The following is a 23,356-nucleotide window of genomic DNA, read 5'->3' on the forward strand; positions in this document are numbered from 1 at the left end:
TGTTTGAGGCAGGGTTTTACACATTCGCAGATTAGGGATCTCATTCAATGAGGTGAAATGGAGGTCCCTGGTCTTTCCTCTCAACCGAGGTCAGTGGGTGGGCTATCAATGCTAGGTTAGACCAATGTTTGACTTATCAATGGTCAGCCTTATCAGGCAAATAAATACAAAAAATTGTATTGTGTCAGCACGACAGCGTGAAAAGGGTACATATGTTTTAGATCTACACCATCACCAAAGTGAACCCCCACAGGAGTAATTTTTGGTAAACCAGACTATTTTTATTGTGCTGATTTACGTAAAATTCTACAGATAAAAGAACAGATGGTCTATTGTTGAAAATGAAAGTAATCTGAAAAAAAACTACAGCATATCATACAATTCAAAGTGCATTTAGTAAAAGTTCATTTAAAAAGAGACCTGTCTACATACTTGATAAGTACATTTCTGATTAGTAAAAAAAATAAAAATAATAATCACTTGTTTCTAATTCACAACCTCTATATAAATCGAAAGGGTAAAGACATTGATCTCTTAGAACAGCTGAAAACTTGAAATAAAAACAGAAAACAAACAACTAAGCGAAGCAAGAGAAAAACATTAACATTTTCCTTTTGAAGCCTTTGAATAGAAACACGTAGTATAGTGACACATTCAAACATGAACATACAGACACTGTACAGGGGGCTTAGGGGAATCTTGAGAAACAATGGACATGATCGAGTGACCATCATGGTTCTGCTCATTAGGCACCAAACAGAAGAACCGACTATAATTTTCCTTCTCCGTTGTGAAACTTTGACACAGCTCAAGGAAGACTGAAGGATCATCCTGAACAGCTAACGTGGAAAGCCGTTTCTCAATTGTTCCAGATGCCAATGGGAGCAATATTGACAGAATAGTCGAGATAAAGAGTAGGGGGACTAGGAGCACAAGCAAGGGTCACCTGCTCACTTCATTCAGCATTGATGCAGTTGGATATGGAACAAATGGCTGCCATTATTCATTTTTTTAATACAAAAAATATAATTCAAGTTGTACCTCTAAAGTTTTCCAAACTGTTTTGTGCCAACATGAACCTGACCCTGCTTTGAGAAAGTATCCTCCGACTAGATGAACCCTTGTCATTTCCTAAAAGTTTGAGTCTAGGGATGTAACGATTCACTGACGCGCATCGGTCCTTGGTTCAAATGTTTAAGATACTTGTGCATCGGTCTGCGGGATCCCAAAGCAATCCAAATTAAGGATGCGTCATACAATGGTCAGAAAACCGATTCAAATCGCAAGTTCACTAATATTTTTTTACTCCATATTGTTTTATACCAAAAATACCTCTTATCTGTTGTGACAATTGATGCTGCCTCTCCTTCAGTTCAGTAGCCTATCAAACCTTTATGCATGTAACTGTGTATGTGCTGTCTTATAACTGTGGCATAGTGTGAGAGACAACTGATCACGCCAACAAAAGGCAGGCCTATCCCTGTTCTAATAGGATACATCTGCACACACCTTCAGCACTCAGATGCTTGCACAACGGCTTTTACAATGTCAAATCATTGGCTTTATTAGTTGAGTGACAACCAATGTAATTTGCTGGGTCATTGTTACAAGAACATTGTGCTTTACCGGAGTTGTGTAGCCTACCGGAGTGGACAACTCACATCCAACTGCTGATTGGGGTTTTCATTCAGATTGTATTTCGATTGTTCAGGTAATTTTGCTTTTAACAGTCAGTGTATTTGGTCATTTTTAAATGAACAAGGTAACTTCATAATGGACAGCAATCATTTTGCAATCAACGGTCCAAACCATTTGCTTTTGAGACAGGGTAAAATCCAAAACTGCATTATATTAATTGGCTAAATGCCATGTTAATTTCTAAAGACACATATTGACATAGTACTAGCTCAAACATTTTCTTAAAAAATAATGAGTTAATCAGTGGGTGATGGTGATTTCTGATAAAGTGGGGGGGACAAAAAGCAGAAATTGCCTTCCACCCCTAATCTGATAGTGGGGTAGTTGATGCTCAGTCTTCCCTATTGTCAGCTCAGGTGCCCCCCCCCCCCCCCACACACACACACACACACACACACACACACACACACACAGCCACTCAGCTTAGAGAAGTCATCCCAACAGCAGCAGATATATCTTTAAAATGGAAAATTAAATGTGTTCACGCAAAACATTTTAGTGCATCGAAGCGTATCGTATCTAACCAAATCGCATTAATTCGCTCACCTAATCAAACTGAATCTTTTAAAACAAAAAGGCATCATTCCTGTATCGTATCAGAGCCCATGTATCTAGAATCTTTCATTAAAGGAGAGATGCACATCCCTAGTTGAGACGTATATTTATATCAGAGTGTAAGCTTTCCTTTACAGCGGGACAAGTAGCACAAACTCACACCAGCAACTGTCACACAACATCAGAGCACATACTCTCACACCTGACGTTTGATACCACTCCAACATTGTGACTATGGAAGCATATGGCTGCCAATATTAACACAAAACATTAAAAATAAATGCAAGAATTAATGTTGGCAGACATTTGCTCCATATCAAACTGCATATTCACCACATTGGTTATCCAACTAGATGCATGTTTAGGAGATGTTCGAAACAAAACAAATATGTTAGCTCTTTTCATACAATTTTAGGGCACGTCTTTTAGAGAGAAGAGGAGGACAGACCGAGAGAGACAAAAAGACAGATATAAAGAGGAGCTGTACAGAGGGAGAGACTGGGAGAAAGGGAGTGTGTATGGGTGTGGGTGTCCGCGGGGTCAGTAGAGGTCACTAAGGCCGGCGGTCTTGCGGGCTTTCTGCATGAGGGCTCGCAGCTGGAACTGCTTTCGGGAGAGCAGACGCACATGCTGTAACAGGAGAGAAAGATAGGGAGACAGCGCGTTAGAGAAGACATAGGAGGGCACAATATTTAGTGGCTCCCCATGATCTTTATGAAAAGGTGAGCGTGTAGTTTATGTGAGTGAGTGTGTATATGGTTCACCTGTGTGTGTTTGTATGCGTGTGTTCGTGCATGTCTGCATGCGTGTTTTCCAACCCTCACCTTGAGGAACACCTCTAGGTCTATGACCCCGCGGCGCAGCGCCTCTCCCAGGTAGAAGATGGTGTCCTCAATGGCATTCTCCTCAGCATACAGGTTGAGGATCTGCTTGTAGAGCGGCGCCGTGGGCACGATTACATCATCGATGTCGTTGTTCTCCGACTGGTTCTCCATCTTCTCCAGCGCCTCGCTCAGCTCCTCGTCCTTACGCTTCAGTAGGTCAATGTTCCTGTCCACCTCCGCCTTCAAAAAAACACATAAGAGCAATAAACATCAACAGTACACCCCCTCCCCCATGTTCCATTCCACCAAATAATTAATTAAGCTCTGAAGCCAGGAAATACTTGATAGAACTGGGGTGAAGAGAGGGGAGAGGCAGAATTATGAAATTAGAATGACTTATTAGAATGATTCCATTTCTATGGGCGGAATATTAGTTAGAAAGAGAGAATGAGCTAAGTGGGAATGAAAAAGAGAGCGAAAGAGAGGAATAGAAAAGGACCTAGAGTCAAAGAGGAAAGAGACAGAATAGAAGAGTAATATATCCCAATATCCCCCCTCACCACTTCCTGGTCTAGCCGTGAGACCATCTCCTCCAGTTTCTGGTGTCCTTTCTTCAGGTCCTCCTCGGTCCTCTTTAATGCGTCCAACTCGGCCTGCGCACGGTCCATCTCCTCCTTCATCCTCCAACGAAGCTTGTCGCTCACCGCCGAGATCAGCGACGCACGGATAGTGTCCTCGCCAATGGTACCATCCCTACTGGGGCCTGGAGGAGAATGATTCGTTTTATTTTTTATTTTAACAGCCTGTATTGGCACAATTAAACGTATTTACATAGCAAGTTCAAATGCAAATAAAAGGAGGAGAGGGATGGACAGGGAGGAGAGAAGAAGAGTAAACTAGCAAGACTCTACACTAAAATCTGTTCCACACACTATATTTGATAATTTAAGCAGAAAGACATTTGCTTTTACACAACATTTACAATCCTTGCATCACAGTGTCCTTGTTTGTGATCATATATGACCCTTAGGATTTCAGACAAACAATGGCGGAGGAAGTTGGGATGCATTATCTTCAGGATGTTCAATTCTGAAATGTATATGGAATGACACTAGCAACATTTTAGATGGAGTTAAAGTGACAGAAAGTTATAAAAAACATGTTTCAATGCTAATGAGTTCATGTTATTGTGTTGCTACTACCCTAAAAAAAGCTGAAAGACAGTGCCCAAGCTACAGACGAAAGCTTTTTCTAAAGTTTCACTTTCGTTTTTGCCTGGGAAAAGGGCCCACACTCTCTGATTTTAAGGTGAAAGCCATCTCCGATGGCTGACGAAGACTTAACATGATGAATCAGAAAAGAGCCACCGCTCACGATCACCCGGACTAGGACTACTAAAGCCTAGGACCAAGAGGCATGGAGAGACAGCCTTTAGTTATTATGCCCCCAGCCTCTGGAATAGCCTGCCAGAGAACCTGAGGGGGGCCGAAACTGAGGACATATTTAAAAGAGATCTTGAAACATCTTTTTAGCTTCGCTTTTCCTTAGGGTGCTTTTAAGTCATTCAGTTGTCATTCTTGTATCTTAAGGTTGTTGTGTAGTAAATATTTCAGCTTTTATTTTCATTTTTTATTTTCTGTAAAGCGCATTGCGTTGCATTCCATGTCTGAAATGTGCTGTATAAATAAAGCTTGATTTGATACAGGTAATGGTCAGCCATTAAAGTGTATGGAGGTTATTTTCCTCATAAAACAAACCACAGTGTCAAAGTATTCCACCTAGCAGTCTTATACTCACTATATAGCATAATATGAAAACTGAGTGTAGTTGTGAAATTTTCCATGGTATTTTCTTTCGTGTAAACAAACTGTTTGCCGTGTTCCGACCTTTAGTCTAGCATTTGAGGAAGTAGTAGAAATCTGCTGAAAAGAGAGATGCCTAGATACCATTGCTCTGTACAATATCAGAACTAGCAGGCTGGAGTCAGCAATGTGAATGTTATGATTAATCTCATAGTTAACCTCAAAATTGATGAAGTATGTTGCGCAGCGAGAGTTGAGTGGGGGTGAACGGATTCAGTTCAGTCAGTTCCAGGGTTGCCATGTTGGCGGTTTCCCACAAAATTGGGCTAGTTTGAAAACTCTTGCGGGTGAAAATGACGGTTCCAGACATTTGGTCTACTTCTAAATTACACCACGGCCGCCATTGGCATTTTTCTTAAAAAGAAAGGTAGATTAATTTCACTGTGACCTGCTGCTAACTATTAAGCAGTGAGGCAGGCTGTTGCGGAGCCAGTGAGTGGTGGGGAGGGAGGGCCAGAAGGATGTGCGTTTTTGTGTTGAGAGAGCGCTATAGGCAGCTGAGTGAGTGGAGAGCAGCACCAGCATGCACACACTTCATGACAAGTGATGTGATATCAATAAACTAATAGCACAAGCTAGCTACATCTTTCTCCCTCGTAAAAAGTCCTCTTGTTGCGAAACATTCAACTAAAAAAAAAGCATTTTTGCGTGTCTAGGAAATGTGTGTGTATATAATTTTTTTTCCATTTGTTTCCCCATTTTGGGGGGGCGGGGGCTAGTTTTCAGGCCTTGTGGCCAGGTTGAGTGGTCATTGGGCTGTACATTTTTGCTAGACTTGGCAAAACTGGTCAGTTCAGTCAGTCAGTCATCCTAATGAGCCCTCCCCAGCTAGCTAGATTATGCTTGTGGCTAGAAACTTCAGTGAGAATTTTAAACTTGTCTGCCAAAGTTCAGTTTTTATCAGAGTAATTGTTAGTGCTCTGCAAGTGGGAGCGATGGACACCAAGCCGGCAACACAACATGCAGAGCAAACGCTTCCCATTGAGCAGTAGACTATATCACGGTGATATTGACATGTTTACTACAAACATTACAAGATATTTAGTGTGTGGGCTGCTATCCTACTCAAAATAACATGAAGTGGGATGGAACAAATTGGCCACCTTAGCTACTGCCAGCGACATGCAACACAGCTGCCCGGTGGGAAGCAACTGTGGGAAGCACCTCGATTCAACACTGTTGCACTGGTAATACACAGTCAGTTAGGAAAGCTAAGGATAGCATTTTCAAACAGAAATTTCCATCCTGTAGCACTAAATCCAAAAAGTTTTGGGACACCGTAAAGTCCATGGAGAATAAGAGCACCTCCTCCCAGCTGCCCACTGCACTGAGGCTAGGAAACACTCACCACTGATAAATCTACGATAATCGAGAATTTCAATAAGCATTTCGATAACGGCTGGCCACGCTTTCCACCTGGCTACCCCAACCAACAGCTCTGCACGCCCCACAGCAAGTTGACCAAGCCCCCCCCCGCTTCTCCTTCACCCAAATCCAGAGAGCTGATGTTCTGAAAGAGCTGCAAAATCTGGATCCCATAAATCAGCTGGGCTAGACAATCTGGACCCTCTCTAAAATTATCCGCCGCCATTGTTGCAACCCCTATTACTAGCCTGTCAAACCTCTCGTATCATCTGAGATCCCAAAAGATAGGAAAGCTGCCGCGGTCATCCCCCTCTTCAAAGGGGGAGACAATCTAGACCCAAACTGTTAGACCAATATCAATCCTGCCCTGCCTTTCTCAAGTCTTCGAAAGCCAAGTGAACAAACAGATCACCGACCACTTCGAGGACCACCGTACCTTCTCCACTATGCAATCTGGCTCCCGAGCTTGTCATGGGTGCACCTCAGCCACGTCCTAAACGATATCATAACTGCCATTGATAAAAGACAGTACTGTGCAGCCGTCTTCATTGACCTGGCCAAGGCTTTCGACTCTGTCAATCACCACATTCTTACGGGCAGACTCAACAGCCTTGGTTTCTCAAATGACTGCATCACCTGGTTCACCAACTACTTCTCATATAGAGTTCTGTGTGTCAAATCGGAGGGCCTGTTGTCCGGACCTCTGGCAGTGTCTATGGGGGTGCCACAGGGTTCAATTCTCGGCCGACTCTTCTCTCTGTATATATCAATAATGTCGCTCTTGCTGCTGGTGATTCTCTGATCCACCTCTACGCAGACGACACCATTCTGTATACATCGGGCCCTTCTTTGGACACTTAACAAACCTCCAAATGAGCTTCAATGCCATACAACACTCCTTCCGTGGCCTCCAACTGCTCTTGAAATGCTAGTAAAACTAAATGCATGCTCTTCAACTAACTGCTGCCCGCACCCGCCTGCCCGACTAGCATCACTACTCTGGACGGTTCTGACTTAGAATATGTGGATAACTACAAATACCTAGGTGTCTGGTTAGACTGTAAACTCTCCTTCCAGACTCACATCAAACATCTCCAATCCAAAATTAAATCTAGAATCGGCTTCCTATTTCGCAGCAAAGCCTCCTTCACTCATGCTGCCAAACATACCCTCGTAAAACTGACTATGCTGCCGATCCTTGACTTTGGCGATGTCATTTACAAAATAGCCTCCAACACTTTACTCAGCAAATTGGATGTAGTCTATCAGTGCCATCCGTTGTCACCAAAGCCCCATATACTACCCACCACTGCGACCTGTATGCTCTCGATGGCTGGTCCTCGCTACATATTTGTCGGCAAACCCACTGGCTCCAGGTCATCTATAAGTCTTTGCTAGGTAAAGCCCCGCCTTATCTCAGCTCACTGGTCACCATAGCTACACCCAACCGTAGCACGCGCTCCAGCAGGTATATTTCACTGGTCATCCCCAAAGCCAACACCTGCTTTGGCCGCCTTTCCTTCCAGTTCTCTGCTGCCAATGACTGGAACGAATAGCAAAAATCTCTGAAGCTGGAGACATATCGCCCTCACTAACCTTAAGCATCAGCTGTCAAAGCAGCTTACCGATCACTGTACCTGTACACAGCCCATCTGTAAATAGCACATCCTCATCCCCATATTGTTATTTATTTTTTGCACCCCAGTATCTCTACTTGCACATCATCATCTGCACATCTATCACTCCAGTGTTAATGTTAAATTGTAATTATTTCAACACTATGGCCTTACCGCCCTAATCTTACTACATTTGCACACACTGTATATAGATGTTTCTATTGTGTTATTGACTGTACGTTTGTTTATGTGTAACTCTGTTGTTGTTTTTGTCGCACTGCATGCTTCATCTTGGCCAGGTCGCAGTTGTAAATGAGAACTTGTTCAACTGGCCTACCTGGTTAAATAAAGGTGGGAAAAAAATTGCTATCCAGCTAATGTTCGCTAGGTGACATAAGCCATGAAGCTAGCCCCTGATAAGTTGTTCGGCTAACGTGCCTCGCCAAGTGAATGGCAGTAGCTCATCCAAATAATATTAGCTCTTTTCTCACCCACTGTTTCATCGTCAGCCCATCCAACAGCTCCAGATCGAACAAAGTGCAATACGGAGAGCAGTAACCCGTTGCACCAGGTTGTAAACAGGATGTAAGGAGCCCGCACATGTACATGTTTTCAGTCATCAGTACTAATGGTCATTTCGCGCATGTGCAAGCCGTCAAGGCACTCCGATAGCGTTTGAAGAAAATGAAAACATGTCAGTTTACCCTAACCTTGAGAAAGTGACAATAGTAAAACTAAAGACATTGGCTCTAATTTACATTGTGCTTAAGATTGTGAAAATTAAGTTAGAATTTCTCATTTCTCAAACATGGTCTGCTTGGTCTGTTTCGCAAGCATTCCTTAAAGTCTTGCGATGTTGCAGCTCTGGGTTTATAAACTGCTAAAGCCATCCCTCACAAGACTTGTATAGTCAGATATAAATGTACGTCATTTTATCATGAAACACACAGCATAGATGCGGAAAAATACCAAGTTAATAACTTCGGATTTCCCTGTTCAAACCCAAACATATCATACTTTGTATTAATCAATGACTTGTTGACTTAAATCGTTGTGCAACATCACGGGTAGGCTCAGGGAAGCGTCTTTCAGCTGGAAAATGTGGATTTTTGTTGGTGTGGGCGTTTAAGTAGCACCATGCTGCTGTTGTTGCCAGCTAGCCAGAATAACCTAACTAGCTAGGGCTCATCAGGACAACTGACTAAACCGAATCCATTGGTCTATACTTGACACACATCAATTTGGGCACCAGGCGTGTCCATATAGCCTATCCCCTTTCACCCCTCCTCTTTTCCCCTCTACCCCTGGTCTAAATAAAGTAGTAGGACAACATTTCCATAAGACACTGATATTTATAGTGAAGTGTATGAGTAAACTGGTCATAGATTAGCACATAAGGGTAAATGTCAACCCGGAGGTTAAAAATAGCTGTCTCTGTCCTGAGGGGGTTGGGACCACCACACACCTTGACCTTTCGTCACCCGAGTCTGGTTACAGGGGCGACATTTCAGAGGCGACCAGGCAGTGAGGTCAGAGGGGAACAGACCCCAGCCAGAATGCTAGAGGTCAGGGTCAATTAAAGGTCAACAGAATGGCAGGCAGTATATGCTTCTTAATAAAAACCTATTTGAAATAAGCCATTACACTTTGTTTATAATCATGGCATTTCATTATTATTCAGGTTATTAACTTATACATATCAATCTACAAATTAAGAAATGCCAGGTTGGAGAGGCTCTGTTGCATTTACATATTGACAACAATAACGCATGACAACATTATTATTTAATAAATAAATAAAGATATGCCTGTCTTTGTCTGTTCGCTTTTCTGCTAAATCAAAAATTCAATACGGATCCCATTTCGAAGATCAAAACCACTAAGACCAATGGTGTTCTCCAACTTTTCCTGAAATAGTCGCATAAAGTCAAACCCTTCTACTGCGGTCATTCGATGGCAGTGGCATTAGCGTATGTTCTTCAAAGAGAGGATGCACTAATTAAATAATGTAGCCTAAGCTACTGAAAGCCGGCCTTTTACAAGATGAAATCATGACAGGAGGGTTTGATTCTTATTATAGTGATGGAGTCCAGACATGCTACTTTCACACGAACACCCCGTAAAATGACTCGTCATTCAGTGTGTCGGACACAAGAGCTAATATTTATTCCTCCCTTAAAACGTATTAAAAAACCTAGACCTACCTTAGGCTTTCCGAAAGTAGGCTATAAGAATGAATTGACAAGGAAAGTATGAAGGGGAGAGACAGCTATGCAATATTTGAAGGTGAAATTGACAATCATTCAAATGCATACAAAATACACATGTCCATAGCCTATTTATCAACGTTGATAAGTCTATAAATTAAGAAAATATACTGTAGTTCTGAATGTACAACACAACTGCTGACTACTGCTGTCAGCGGTTGTGGTAAATCGTTGAGGTCTGTAGTCGTGTGGTGGTTCAGTAGTTCGTAATTTGGAGTGTTCTGCACATTTTAAAGTTGGTTTGGAGTGTGTATCTTAAAAAGTAGATGTACGAACAGCAGTGTTTCAAAAATTGCATATTTTGGTCACCATAGACCTCCATGTAAAAATAGTTTAGCATGCTTATATTTCCAAATATTATTATGAGTATCAAAAACAAAAATGTAAGCAACTCAAGTTAGACCTCTGCATGTTATAAAGTTGTATGGGTAGGTTGAGTAAAAGCTATAGGAGTAGTGGTGGGGATAATACATTGAAGCAAAATATAAAACGCAACATGTAAAGTGTTGGTCCCATGTTTCATGAGCTGAAATAAAAGATCCCACTGAAAATTTCATGAGCGCTAAAAGCTTAGTGAGCATTTGTCCTTTGCCAAGATAATCCACCCCCCACCAGTGTGATTAGCATCGCTGAGGGTTTAGAGCTTAAGGTAGTCATCTCGTACAAGTATTTAGGACTATGGCTAGACAGTACACGGTCCTCTCAGCACATATCCAAGCTGCAGGCTAAATCTATACTTGGTTTCCTCTATTGTAATCGCTCCTCTTTCACCCCAGCTATGAAACTAACCCCAATTCAGACGACCATCCTACGCATGCTAGATTACAGAGACGTAATTTATACAGTGCCTTCAGAAAGTACTCACACCCCTTGACTTATTCACAGTTTGTTACATTAAAATTGATTAAATGTAGTTTTTTTCTCAATCTATACACAACATCCCATAATGACAAAGCAAAAACAGGTGTAGAACATTTTGCAAATATCAAAAATAAAAAAAACTATCACATTTACATAGTACTGAGGTAAAGGGTCAGAATACCTATGTTGAAGCACCTTTAGCGGCGATTACAGCTTTGAGTCTTCTTGGGTATGACGCTACAAGCTTGGCACAACTATATTTGGGGAGTTTCTTCCATTTTTCTCTGCAGATCCTCTCTAACTCGGTCAAGTTGGATGGGGAGCGTCGCTGCACAGCTATTTTCAGGTCTCTCCAGAGATGGTCGATCGGGTTCAAGTCTGGTCTCTGGCTGGGCCACTCAAGGACATTCAGAGAATTGTCCCTTAGCCACTGTCATTGTCTTGGCTGTGTGCTTACGATCATTGTACTGTCGGAAGGTGAACCTTCGCCCCAGACTGAGGTCCCGAGTGCTCAGGTGCTCATGGATCTCTCTGTACTTTGCTCCGTTCATCTTTTCCTCGATGCTGACTAGTCTCCCAGTCCCTGCTGCTGAAAAACATCCCCACAGCATGATGCTGCCACCACCATGCTTCACCATAGGGATGGTGCCAGGTTGCCCCCAGACGTGATGCTTGGCATTCAGGCTTGAAGAGACCAGAGAATCTTGTTTCTCATGGTCAGGGTCCTTTAGGTGTCTTTTGGCAAACTCCAAGCGGGCTGTCGTGTGCCTTTTACTGAGGAGTGGCTTTCGTCTGGCCACTCTACAATAAAGTCCTGATTGGTGGAGTGCTGCAGAGATGGGAGAAACTTCCAGAACCTACCATCTCCAGAGGAACTCTGGAGTTCTGTCAGAGTGACCATCGGGTTCTTGGTCACCTAGCCAAGGCCCTTATCCCCTGATTGCGCAGATTGGCTGGGCGGCCAGCTATAGCAAAGGGTCTGAATACTTGTGTCCATAAGGTGTTTTTTACTTTTAATACATTTGCAAAAAAAAAAAGTAAAAACTGTTTTCGTTTCGTCATTATGGAGTATTGTGTTTAGATGAATGAGGAAAATAAGGCTGTAACGTAACAAAATGTGGAAAAGGTCAAGGAGTCTTTTGAATGCACTGTATATCGTGATTACTTAAAACTTAAGGTATAGGGGGCAGTATTTTCAATTTGGGATGAAAAGCGTGCCCAGAGTAAACTGCCTAATACTCGGGCCCAGAGTTAAATATTTGCATATTATTAGTAGATTTGGATAGAAAACACTGAAGTTTCTAAAACAGTTTGAAGGATGTCTGTGAGTATGACAGAACTCATATGGCAGGCAAAAACCTGAGAAAAATCCAACCAGGAATTGGGAAATCTGATGCTTGTAGGCAATGACTTGAAAAGACTAACACACAGTGACTTAGGGTTCATTTTGCACTTCCTAAGGCTTCCACTAGATGTCAACTGTCTTTAGAACCTTGTTCCAGGCTTTTGCAGTGAACAGAGAGCGAACAAGAAGGCCGGTAAGTTGGTGACTCAGAAAATGACATGAGTTCATTGGCGCACATTCACGTGATGAGGTACAGTGGGGCAAAAAAGTATTTAGTCAGCCACCAATTGTGCAAGTTCTCCCACTTAAAAAGATGAGAGAGGCCTGTAATTTTCATCATAGGTACACTTCAGCTATGACAGACAAAATGAGCAACAAAAAAAAATACAGAAAATCACATTGTAGGATTTTTAATGAATTTATTTGAAAATTATGGTGGAAAATAAGTATTTGGTCACCTACAAACAAGCAAGATTTCTGGCTCTCACAGACCTGTAACTTCTTCTTTAAGAGGCTCCTCTGTCCTCCACTCGTTATCTGTATTAATGGCACCTGTTTGAACTTATCAGTATAAAAGACACCTGTCCACAACCTCAAACAGTCACACTCCAAACTCCACTATGGCCAAGACCAAAGAGCTGTTATTGGATATAAATATGAACTTTATCTAACAAAACATACATGTATTGTGTAACATTGAGTCTTAGGAGTGTCATCTGATGAAGATCGTCAAAGGTTAGCGCTTAATTTTAGCTGGTTTTTGTGACCCTCTCCTGCTTGGAAAATGGCTGTGTGGTTTTTCTTGTGTTGGCACTGTCCTAACATAATCTAACTTTATGCTTTCGCCATAAAGCCTTTTTGAAATTGGACAATGTGGTTGGATTAAGGAGAGGTGCATCTTTAAAATGGTGTAAAATAGTTGTATGTTTGAGAAATTTGAATTATGACATTTTGTTGTTTTGAATTTGCCGCCCTGATATTTCACTGGCTGTGTCCCGCAGGTGGGACGCTAGCGTCCCACGTAGCCAATAGAAGTTACCTTATTTGGGATAGGGGGCAGTATTTGCACGGCCGGATAAAAAAAACATACCCGATTTAATCTGGTTACTACTCCTGCCCAGAAACTAGAATATGCATATAATTAGTAGATTTGGATAGAAAACACTCTAAAGTTTCTAAAACTGTTTGAATGGTGTCTGAGTATAACAGAACTCATATGGCAGGCCAAAACCTGACAAGATTCCATACAGGAAGTGCCCTGTCTGACAATTTGTTTTCCTTCTGTTGCATCTCTATCGAAAATACAGCATCTCTGCTGTAACGTGACATTTTCTAAGGCTTCCATTGGCTCTCAGAAGGCGCGAGAAAGTGGAATGCGGTGTCTGCTGTCTCTGGGCGAAGAACAGCAGCAGAGTTTGTGAGTGGTCAGCCTGGGGACAGTGACACTGGAGATGCGCATTCACGAGACTACTCCATTTTTTCTTTCAGCCTTTGAATGAATACAACGTAGCCCGGTTGGAATATTATCGCTATTTTATGAGAAAAATAGCATAAAAATTGTTTTTCAACAGCGTTTGACATGCTTCCAAGTACGGTAATGTAATATTTACCATTTTTTTGGGCACGAAATGCGCTCGCACGTCACCCTTCGGATAGTGACCTGAACGCATGAACACAACGGAGCTATTTGAATATAACTTGGATTATTTGGAACCAAAACAACATTTGTTGTTGAAGTAGAAGTCCTGGGAGTGCATTCTGACAAAGAACAGCAAAGGTTATCCAATTTTTCTAATAGTAATTCTGAGTTTGGTGAGCCCCAAACTTGGTGGGTGTCAAATTAGCTAGCCTGTGATGGCCGAGCTATGTACTCAGAATATTGCAAAATGTGCTTTCGCCGAAAAGCTATTTTAAAATCTGACACCGCAATTGCATAAAGGAGTTCTGTATCTATAATTCTTAAAATAATTGTTATGTATTTTGTCAACGTTTATCATGAGTAATTTAGTAAATTCACCGGAAGTTTTTGGTGGGTATGCTAGTTCTGAACATCACATGCTAATGTAAAAAGCTGTTTTTTGATATAAATATGAACTTGATTGAACAAAACATGCATGTATTGTATAACATAATGTCCTAGGAGTGTCATCTGATGAAGATCATCAAAGGTTAGTGCTGCATTAACTGTGGTTTGGGTTTTTGTGACATATATGCTTGCTTTGAAAATGGCTGTGTGATTATTCTTTGGCTGGGTACTCTCCTGACATAATCTAATGTTTTTCTTTTGCTGTAAAGCCTTTTTGAAATCGGACAAAGTGGTTAGATTAACGAGAGTCTTGTCTTTAAAATGGTGTAAAATAGTTGATTGTTTGAGAAAATTGAATTGTGGTATTTTAGTTGGTTTTGTATTTCGCGCCGTGCGATGCCATTGGCTGTTGGCTAAGGGTTCCGCAGGCGGAACGTCTGTCCTCAACAGGTTAAGTATTCAACCCACTGAGCCAATACATGTTAGGCTTACCTTTGGCAGTGATTATAGCTGTGATTCTTTCTGGGTCAGTCTAACAGCATATTATCCTTTTTAAAATAATTCAAGCTCTGTCAAGTGGGTTGTTGATTCTTGCTAGACAGCCATTTTCACGTCTCGCCATAGATTTAAGACGATTTAAGTCAAAACTGTAACTAGGCCACTCAGGAACATTCAATGTGAACTTGGTAAGCAATCCAATGTATATTTGGCCTTGAGTTTTAAGTTATTTTCTGAATTGGTCTCCCAGTGTCTGTTGGAAAGCAGTCAACCAGGTTTTCCTCTAGGATTTTGCCAGTGCTTAGCTCCATTACATGTATTTTCATCCCAAAATAAAAACTTTGTCATTGCCGATGACAAGCACACCCATAACATGATGCAGCCACCACCTTGCTTGAAAATATGAAGAGTGGTACTCATTAGTGCCTTATTGCAAACAGGATGCATGTTTGAAATATTGTTATGCTGTACAGGCGACCTTTTCACTGTCATTTAGGTTAGTATGGTGGAGTAACTACAATGTTATTGATCAATCCTCAGTTCTCTCCTTTCACAGCCATTCAACTCTGTAACTGTTTTAAAGGCACCATTGGCCTCATGTTGAAATCCCTGAGAGGTTTACTTCCTCTCCGGCAACTAGTATTCCCAAGTGGCGCAGCGGTCTAAGGCACTGCATCGCAGTGCTAGACGCGTCACTACAGACCATAGGGCAGCACACAATTGGCCCAGAGTCGTTTGAGTTAGGGGAGGGTTTGGCCGGGGTAGGCTGTCATTGTAAATAAGAATTTGTTTTTAACCGACTTGTCTAGCTAAAAACATTTAATAAAAAATAAATTAGGAATGACGCCTGAAGCTTGTAATGACTGGGTGTATTGATACACCGTCCAAAGTGTAATTAATAACTTCAAAATGCTCAAAGGGATATTCAATGTCTGTTGTTTTTTCAGCCATTTAGCAATAGGTGCCCTTTGCAAAGCATTGAAAAACCTCCCTGGTCTTTGTGCTTGAATCTGTGTTTGAAATTCACTGCTCGGCTGAGGGAAGTTACAGATGATTACACAGCTGATTCAAATAATCAACTCATCATCAAGCTTTGATTATTTGAATCAGCTGTGTAGTGCTACAGAAAAAAACAAAATGTGCTCGGGGGGGGTCTGGGAAACACTGCCTTATAGGACACATCAATGCACAAAATACCCCTCTGTCAACTGGCCATCTCTGTATACCCGGCGGAAGACCCACTGGTTGATATATATAAAACGATCTTAGGCCTCACTCCCCCCCATCTGAGATACCTACAACAAACCTCAACTTCCACATACAACACCCGTTCTGCCAGTCATATTCTGTTGAAGGTACCCAAAGTACACACATCCTTCTTTTCAGTTTGCTGCAGCTACTGACTGGACGACCTGCACATTTTTTATTTTTTAATAAGAAAAAAATAAAATAAATTAAAAGGTCCAATTTGAGTGTTTTAGCTACATCTCTACATTCAACGATCCAATCATGGACACTCTTCCTGACACTTGAGGCTGCTTCGTGTGATTGTTGTGTACCTTTTTTCCCTTTGTGCTGTTGTCTGTGCCTAACATTGTTTGTAGCATGTTTGTGCTGCTACCATGTTGTGCTGCTGCCATGTGTTACTACAGTGTTGTCATGTTGTTGCCACCATGTTATGTGGTCATGTTGTATTGCTGCCATGTGGTGTTGTCTTAGGTCTGTTGAGGTGTCTATCATAATGTGTGTTTTGTCCTAAATGTTTTATCCCAGCCCCCGTCCCTGCAGGCATTTTGCCTCTTGGTAGGCAGTAATTGTATATAATAATAATTTGTTAATAATTGACTTGTCTAGTTAAAGATAACATAAAAAAATGTTAAATAAAAACAAGTCCCGGGAATCGAACCCACTATCCTGGCATTGCAAGCGCCATGCTCTACCAAATGAACTACAGAGGATCACCATATGGGTAGTTGACAAGTGCAAACTCCAGGAAAAACTATAGAAAATTGAGATGCATAGCCAGAAGGGTGTTCCAACCCTCCAAGAGCCCAAACATATAAATAATGTACTGTTCTCTACATTACTATACTAAACTATTGTTGTCTGTTGAGATAGCCTTGAATTGTATATCTTGTCTCATGCAATCATTGGATCCTGTAGGTGCTGGGTAGAGATATGAGGGGGAGACGGTCATGACCCCCTCCTCAGATCTTTTGGAAGAACGCCCAGAATATGTTATATAAGTTAAGAAGGGAGACGGTGCCGGTCACATGTAGGAACCAACCCTATGAACTATGCCTATGTAGCTTTTTTTGTATAGCCGTATATAAGAGAACGGAACTGCCCTGGGAGAGCTCCTGACAGACGTGTTCCTTCTTGATGCTTAAAGTTTGTTGGAACCTCTTCGGCTTGCTGATAAAAAAAGGATACATTTAATATTGACTTCAGGGGTCTCTGGTGGTAATTTCCACGACACTATAGGTAAGAGTTCAGGTGGGCCTTCTTGCTTCAGCAAACAAAGGAAAGGAGGGGTGCTCAACAATGACAAAAATCACAAGGAGGCCTTATCAAGAAAAACTTTCAAAAGGACTAAATTGAGGCAGAAAGGAGTTGGAGCACTCAAAAGGTATACTCTACCTTAATGGGCTGAACTATACTCTACTGTATTGTACTTCACTGAACTATACTTACTGCACTCTACTAGAGTTTACTTCTTGTTTGCACATTTAAACTGGTCCTTGGTCTGAGTATCAGAAAGTCTGTCTGGGGCTGAATCTAAAGGGTTGACTCCATCTCTGGTACTCACACCAATTTTATACTTTTGAATCCATCTGGGTAGTGGACAACCGCACACTTCAGGAAACATTATAGAGTATTGAGATGCATGGCCAGCAGGGGGCTCTATTCCCTTCAAGAGCGACTTGAAATGTCAAGCCCAACCTAACTCAATTTCATTGGCTCACAGCGGTCATGCCTTTTAAGATATTAACTTAATGTATAATGAATTTAAAGATCTTGGTCTATAAATGCTGTATAACAAGTTTGAGAATTTGCTTTAGGTGTTTGAGGAGATGTTATAAATAAAATGACAACCTTTTCAAAATGCCAGATGATCCATCATGGTGATGTCATCAGTCCTAAATGCAAATGTGTTCATTGGGTAGAGAGGAACCTCTATCAAATTCAGAGACTAGGTCAAATGAGAAGGTAGGGCTGACTATTTTTTTTTTAATTAAATGTTGTTTATTGCACCACTGTTTGGCTGCCATGTGTAACCAGATGTATTCGTGCACCAACTTAAGCAATCCCACCAAGTTGTCTCTGTAGGTCTTACCATTTAAGAACTATAGCGCACCAAAAATTGGAAAACAATAATAATGCTTACAATTATAATAGGTTTCCAGCCAAATGTTCCCAAATTTTTTGGCCCACTGAACAAATTGTAAGCTGAAACTTGAACATTGTGAGAATTTTGTGCAACTTCCAGCACAGGTTTACAGTGAACCTTACAATTATGGCTATTTGCGCAGAATGTAGGTCTACCAACAAAGCCAATAGAGCAAATCCCATAACATTTTCACCTAGAAATCAAAACTATGATACAGCCATGTCTAACAGTAGCCTATATGTGGTGTTCAATGCAGGCCTACATTGCATGAGACTGAACTTTTTTACATTATGAAGGGCTTGACATTAATTAATGATTTTTTACTTGGTCTGTAACACCATGTGCCAAATAGGTGACTGTAAATTGCAATGTATGATGCAAGAAACCACTTTACAAAATAAAATGTATTACTACTATACAGAGAATAAGACAAAGTAGGCTACCATAAGTAGGATAGCCTGTCTCAAAATATAACACTGCCCCTTTAATTAAGACATACGCTTTTTACCTGAATGGCTTTTCAAAGACCGTTTAACCTGTTGGGGCTAGGGGGCAGTATTTGTACGGCCGGATAAAAAACGTACCCAATTTAAACTGGTTACTACTCTTGCCCAGAAACGAGAATATGCATATAATTAGTAGATTTGGATAGAAAACACCCTAAAGTTTCTAAAACTGTTTGAATGGTGTCTGTGAGTATAACAGAACTCATATGGCAGGCCAAAACCTGAGAAGATTCCATAAAGGAAGGGCCCTGTCTGACAATTTGTTCTCCTTCTGTGGCATCTCTCTCGAAAATACAGCATCTCTGCTGTAACGTGACATTTTCTAAGGCTTCCATTGGCTCTCAGAAGGCGCCAGAAAGTGGAATGACATCTCTCCAGTCTCTGGGCAAAAAACAGCAGGAGATTTTGTGAGTGGTCAGGCTGAGAACAGTGACACTGGAGATGCGCATTCAGGTGAATTTTCCATGTTTTTCTTTCTCTCTTTGAATGAATACAACGTCGCCCGGTTGGAATATTATCGCTATTTTACGAGAAAAATAGAATAAACATTTATTTTAAACAGCGTTTGACATGCTTCGAAGTACGGTAATGGAGTATTTAGAATTTTTTTGTCACGAAATGCGCTCGCGCGTCACCCTTCGGATACTGACCTGAACGCACGAACAAAATGGAGCTATTTGAATATAACTATGGATTATTTGGAACCAAAACAACATTTGTTGTTGAAGTAGAAGTCCTGCGAGTGCATTCTGACGAAGAACAGCAAAGGTAATCCAATTTTTCTTATAGTAAATCTGAGTTTGGTGAGGGCCAAACTTGGTGGGTGTCAAAATAGCTAGCCGTGATGGCCGGGCTATCTACTCAGAATATTGCAAAATGTGCTTTCGCCGAAAAGCTATTTTAAAATCTGACACCGCGATTGCATAAAGGAGTTCTGTATCTATAATTCTTAAAATAATTATGTATTTTGTGAACATTAAATCGTGAGTAATTAAGTAAATTCACCGGAAGTTTGAGGTGGGTATGCTAGTTCTGAACATCACATGCTAACGTAAAAAGCTGGTTTTTGATATAAATATGAACTTGATTGAACAAAACATGCATGTATTGTATAACATAATGTCCTAGGAGTGTCATCTGATGAAGATCATCAAAGGTTAGTGCTGCATTTAGCTGTGGTTTTGGTTTTTGTGACTTATATGCTTGCTTTGAAAATGGCTGTGTGATTATTTTTGGCAGGGTACTCTAATCTAATGTTTTGCTTTCGCTGTAAAGCCTTTTTGAAATCGTTTAGTGTGGTTAGATTAACGAGAGTCTTGTCTTTAAAATGGTGTAAAATAGTAATATGTTTGAGAAATTGAAGTTATAGCATTGATGAGGTATTTGTATTTCGCGCCACGCGCTGTCCTAACATAATCAAAAAACAGCTTTTTACATTAGCATGTGATGTTCAGAACTAGCATACCCACCGAAAACTTCCGGTGAATTTACTAAATTACTCATGATAAACGTTCACAAAATACATAACAATTATTTTAAGAATTATAGATACAGAACTCCTTTATGCAAACGCTATGTCAGATTTTAAAATAGCTTTTCGGCAAAAGCACATTTTGCAATATTCTGAGTACATAGCTCGGCCATCACAGGCTAGCTAATTTGACACCCACGAAGTTTGGGGCAACCTAAACTCAGAATTACTATTAGAATGATTGGATTACCTTTGCTGTTCTTCATCAGAATGCACTCCCAGGACTGCTACTTCAACAACAAATGTTGTTTTTGTTCCAAATAATCCATAGTTATATCCAAATACCTCCGTTTTGTTCGTGCGTTCAGGTCACTATCCGAAGTGTAACACGCGAGCGCATTTTCTGACAAAAAAATTCAAAATATTACATTACCGTACTTAAAAGCATGTCAAACGCTGTTTAAAATCAATTTTTATGCTATTTTTCTCGTAAAATAGCGATAATATTCCAACCGGACTACGTTGTATTCATTCAAAGACAAAGAAAAAAATGGAGAATTCTCGTGAAAGCGCATCTCAGTCTCACTGTCCCCAGGCTGACCACTTACAAACTCTGCTGCTGTACTTTGCCCAGAGACAGCAGACACCCCATTCCACTTTCTGGCAGCTTTAGAGAGCCAATGGAAGCCTTAGAAAGTGTCACGTAACAGCACAGATCCTGTAATTTCGATAGAGATGCAACAGAAGGACAACAAATTGTCAGACAGGGCACTTCCTGCATGGAATATTCTCAGGTTTTGGCCTGCCATATGAGTTCTGTTACTCACAGACACCATTCAAACAGTTTTAGAAACTTTAGAGTGTTTTATATCCAAATCTACTAATTATATGCATATTCTAGTTTCTGGGCAGGAGTAGTAACCAGATTAAATCGGGTACGTTTTTTATCCGGCCGTGAAAATACTGCCCCCTAGCCCAGACAGGTTAAGATTACAATATCCAGAAGGCAATGCCGTGTGATACATACCCACAGTGGAGGCAGGAATCTGGGAAGTGTAGTGTGTAGTACCAGCTGTGGCAGGATACGAGTTTGCACTAGGGTACTGGTACCCCGGATAGCCACTGGAGAGAAAACAACAAACCATGCATCATCAACCAACAGCCATCTGTTAATCAAAGCTGTAAATCTTTTGAACTATATGGGGCACTGTAAGGAGAAGGAACTGCTTCATTCATTTGTTTATTGAGTGTGATAATTCCACCAGACAGACATGCTTTTGTGGCTGTGTTGCTTATGTAAACCCAAAGACAAACATGTCAGAACTGGTTTGATGAGAGTGAGAGGGACTGGCTGTGAGAGGCAGTGTTAGAGGAAATTGTGGCCTTGAAGACAGACATCTTACCCAGGGGTGGGGTTTGGTCCGTACGGGGAGAGCGCTGGCATACCTGGCATGTAGGATGCTGTGGATGGGAGTGAGGGATTGACAGTGTGAGGGTCAGATTACACATTGAACATGTAATCTCAGTTATCCATCTTTCACAATGTGCATGGATACCATCTGGAGTCCAATAGGAGGTACTGCACGTGTTTGCAAGAATGATTCAGGGCAACATTTTAGTAGTGCAGAAGAATTACAAAGTGCAGAAGAATTACAAAGTGCAAAAATTACCATAAAACTCATTATAAGAGGAGGCATGATTAAATTTGAAACCTTTAACAATGTTTGAGCCAATGATGTATTGCTCAGTTAGTCGTTTGCTTATAATGCAGTTAACCTCTCTTGGGTAGGGGGCAGTATTTTGACGTCCGGATGAAGAAGGTGCCCAGAGTAAACTGCCTGCTACTCAGTCCCAGAAGCTAAGATATGCATATTATTAGTAGATGTGGATAGAAAACACTCAAGTTTCTAAAACTGTTTGAATGATGTCTGTGAGTATAACAGAACTCATATGGCAGGCAAAAACCTGAGAAAAAAATCCAACCAGGAAGTGTGGAAATCCGAGGTTTGTAGTTTTTCAAGTGATTGCCTATCTAATATACAGTGTCTGTGGAGTCATTTTGCACTTCCTAACGCTTCCACAAGATGTCAAAAGTCTTTAGAACGTTGTTTCAGGCTTCTACTGTGAATGGGGAGAGAATAAGAGCATATGGAGTCAGATGACTGAGAAAATGACATGAGCTTAGTGGCGCACACTCACGTGAGTGTTAGCTGTGTTCCTTTTCTTTTTTGAAGACAAAGGAATCATCTGGTTGGAATATTATGGAAGTTATATGATAAAAACATCTTAAAGATTGATTCTATACATCGTTTGACATGTTTCTTCGAACTGTAATATAACTGTTTTGACTCTGTCTGAACTCACTGCGCGAGCACAGTGGATTTGGATTACTCGACTGAACGCACAAACAAAATAGAGGTATTTGGACATAAAGGATGGACTTTATCGAAGAAAACATTTATTCTGGAACTGGGATTCCTGGGAGTGCATTCCGATGAAGATCAAAGGTAAGTGAATATTTATAATGCTACTTCTGAGTTTTGTTTACTCCACAAAATGGCGGGTTTGGTTTTGTGACTGAGCGCCATACTCAGATTAGTGCAAAGTGTGCTTTCGCTGTAAAGCTTTTTTGAAATCTGACACAGCGGTTGTATTAAGGAGAAGTTTATCTATAATTCTTTGAATAACATAATCTAATGTTATGCTTTCGCCGTAAAGCCTTTTTGAAATCGGACAATGTGGTTGGATTAACAAGAAGTGTATCTTTAAAATGGGATATAATAGTTGTATGTTTGAGAAATTTGAATTATGAGATTTTTGTTGTTTTGAATTTGGCGCCCTGCTATTTCACTGGCAATTAAATAGTGTGTCCCGCGGGTGGGTCGCTAGCATCCCACATACCCCAGAGAGGTTAAAGAAACGTTTGAATTTCAATTACAATGCAAGATGACGTTAAGTGTTTTTGCACTATGAAAATGGCATCCAAAGTCTCACGTATTATATGGAGAAACAGAGTTTGTTTATGCAGAGACAAAATTCCCATTATTACAATGACCAACCTATCAATACAG

The 23,356-nt window shown here is 41.0% G+C and overlaps 1 protein-coding gene across 1 annotated transcript in view; it reads right to left on the minus strand.

Annotated features, from left to right (window-relative positions):
- Positions 1–256: 256 nt before the first annotated feature.
- The window catches only part of tsg101a (tumor susceptibility 101a), a 28,900-nt gene continuing 5,800 nt past the window's right edge, over positions 257–23,356 (minus strand). Inside the window, exons 6-10 of the mRNA XM_014123883.2 lie at positions 21,689–21,746; positions 21,313–21,407; positions 3,638–3,840; positions 3,078–3,317; positions 257–2,883 (exon numbers count right to left, since the gene is read on the minus strand). Coding sequence (XP_013979358.1) covers positions 2,794–2,883; positions 3,078–3,317; positions 3,638–3,840; positions 21,313–21,407; positions 21,689–21,746 — 686 coding nt within the window. The 3' untranslated portion in view covers positions 257–2,793. The remainder of the gene's footprint in view (positions 2,884–3,077; positions 3,318–3,637; positions 3,841–21,312; positions 21,408–21,688; positions 21,747–23,356) is intronic.

The sequence above is a fragment of the Salmo salar genome, chromosome ssa10 (assembly GCF_905237065.1).
Source record: "Salmo salar chromosome ssa10, Ssal_v3.1, whole genome shotgun sequence".
NCBI lineage: Eukaryota > Metazoa > Chordata > Actinopteri > Salmoniformes > Salmonidae > Salmo > Salmo salar.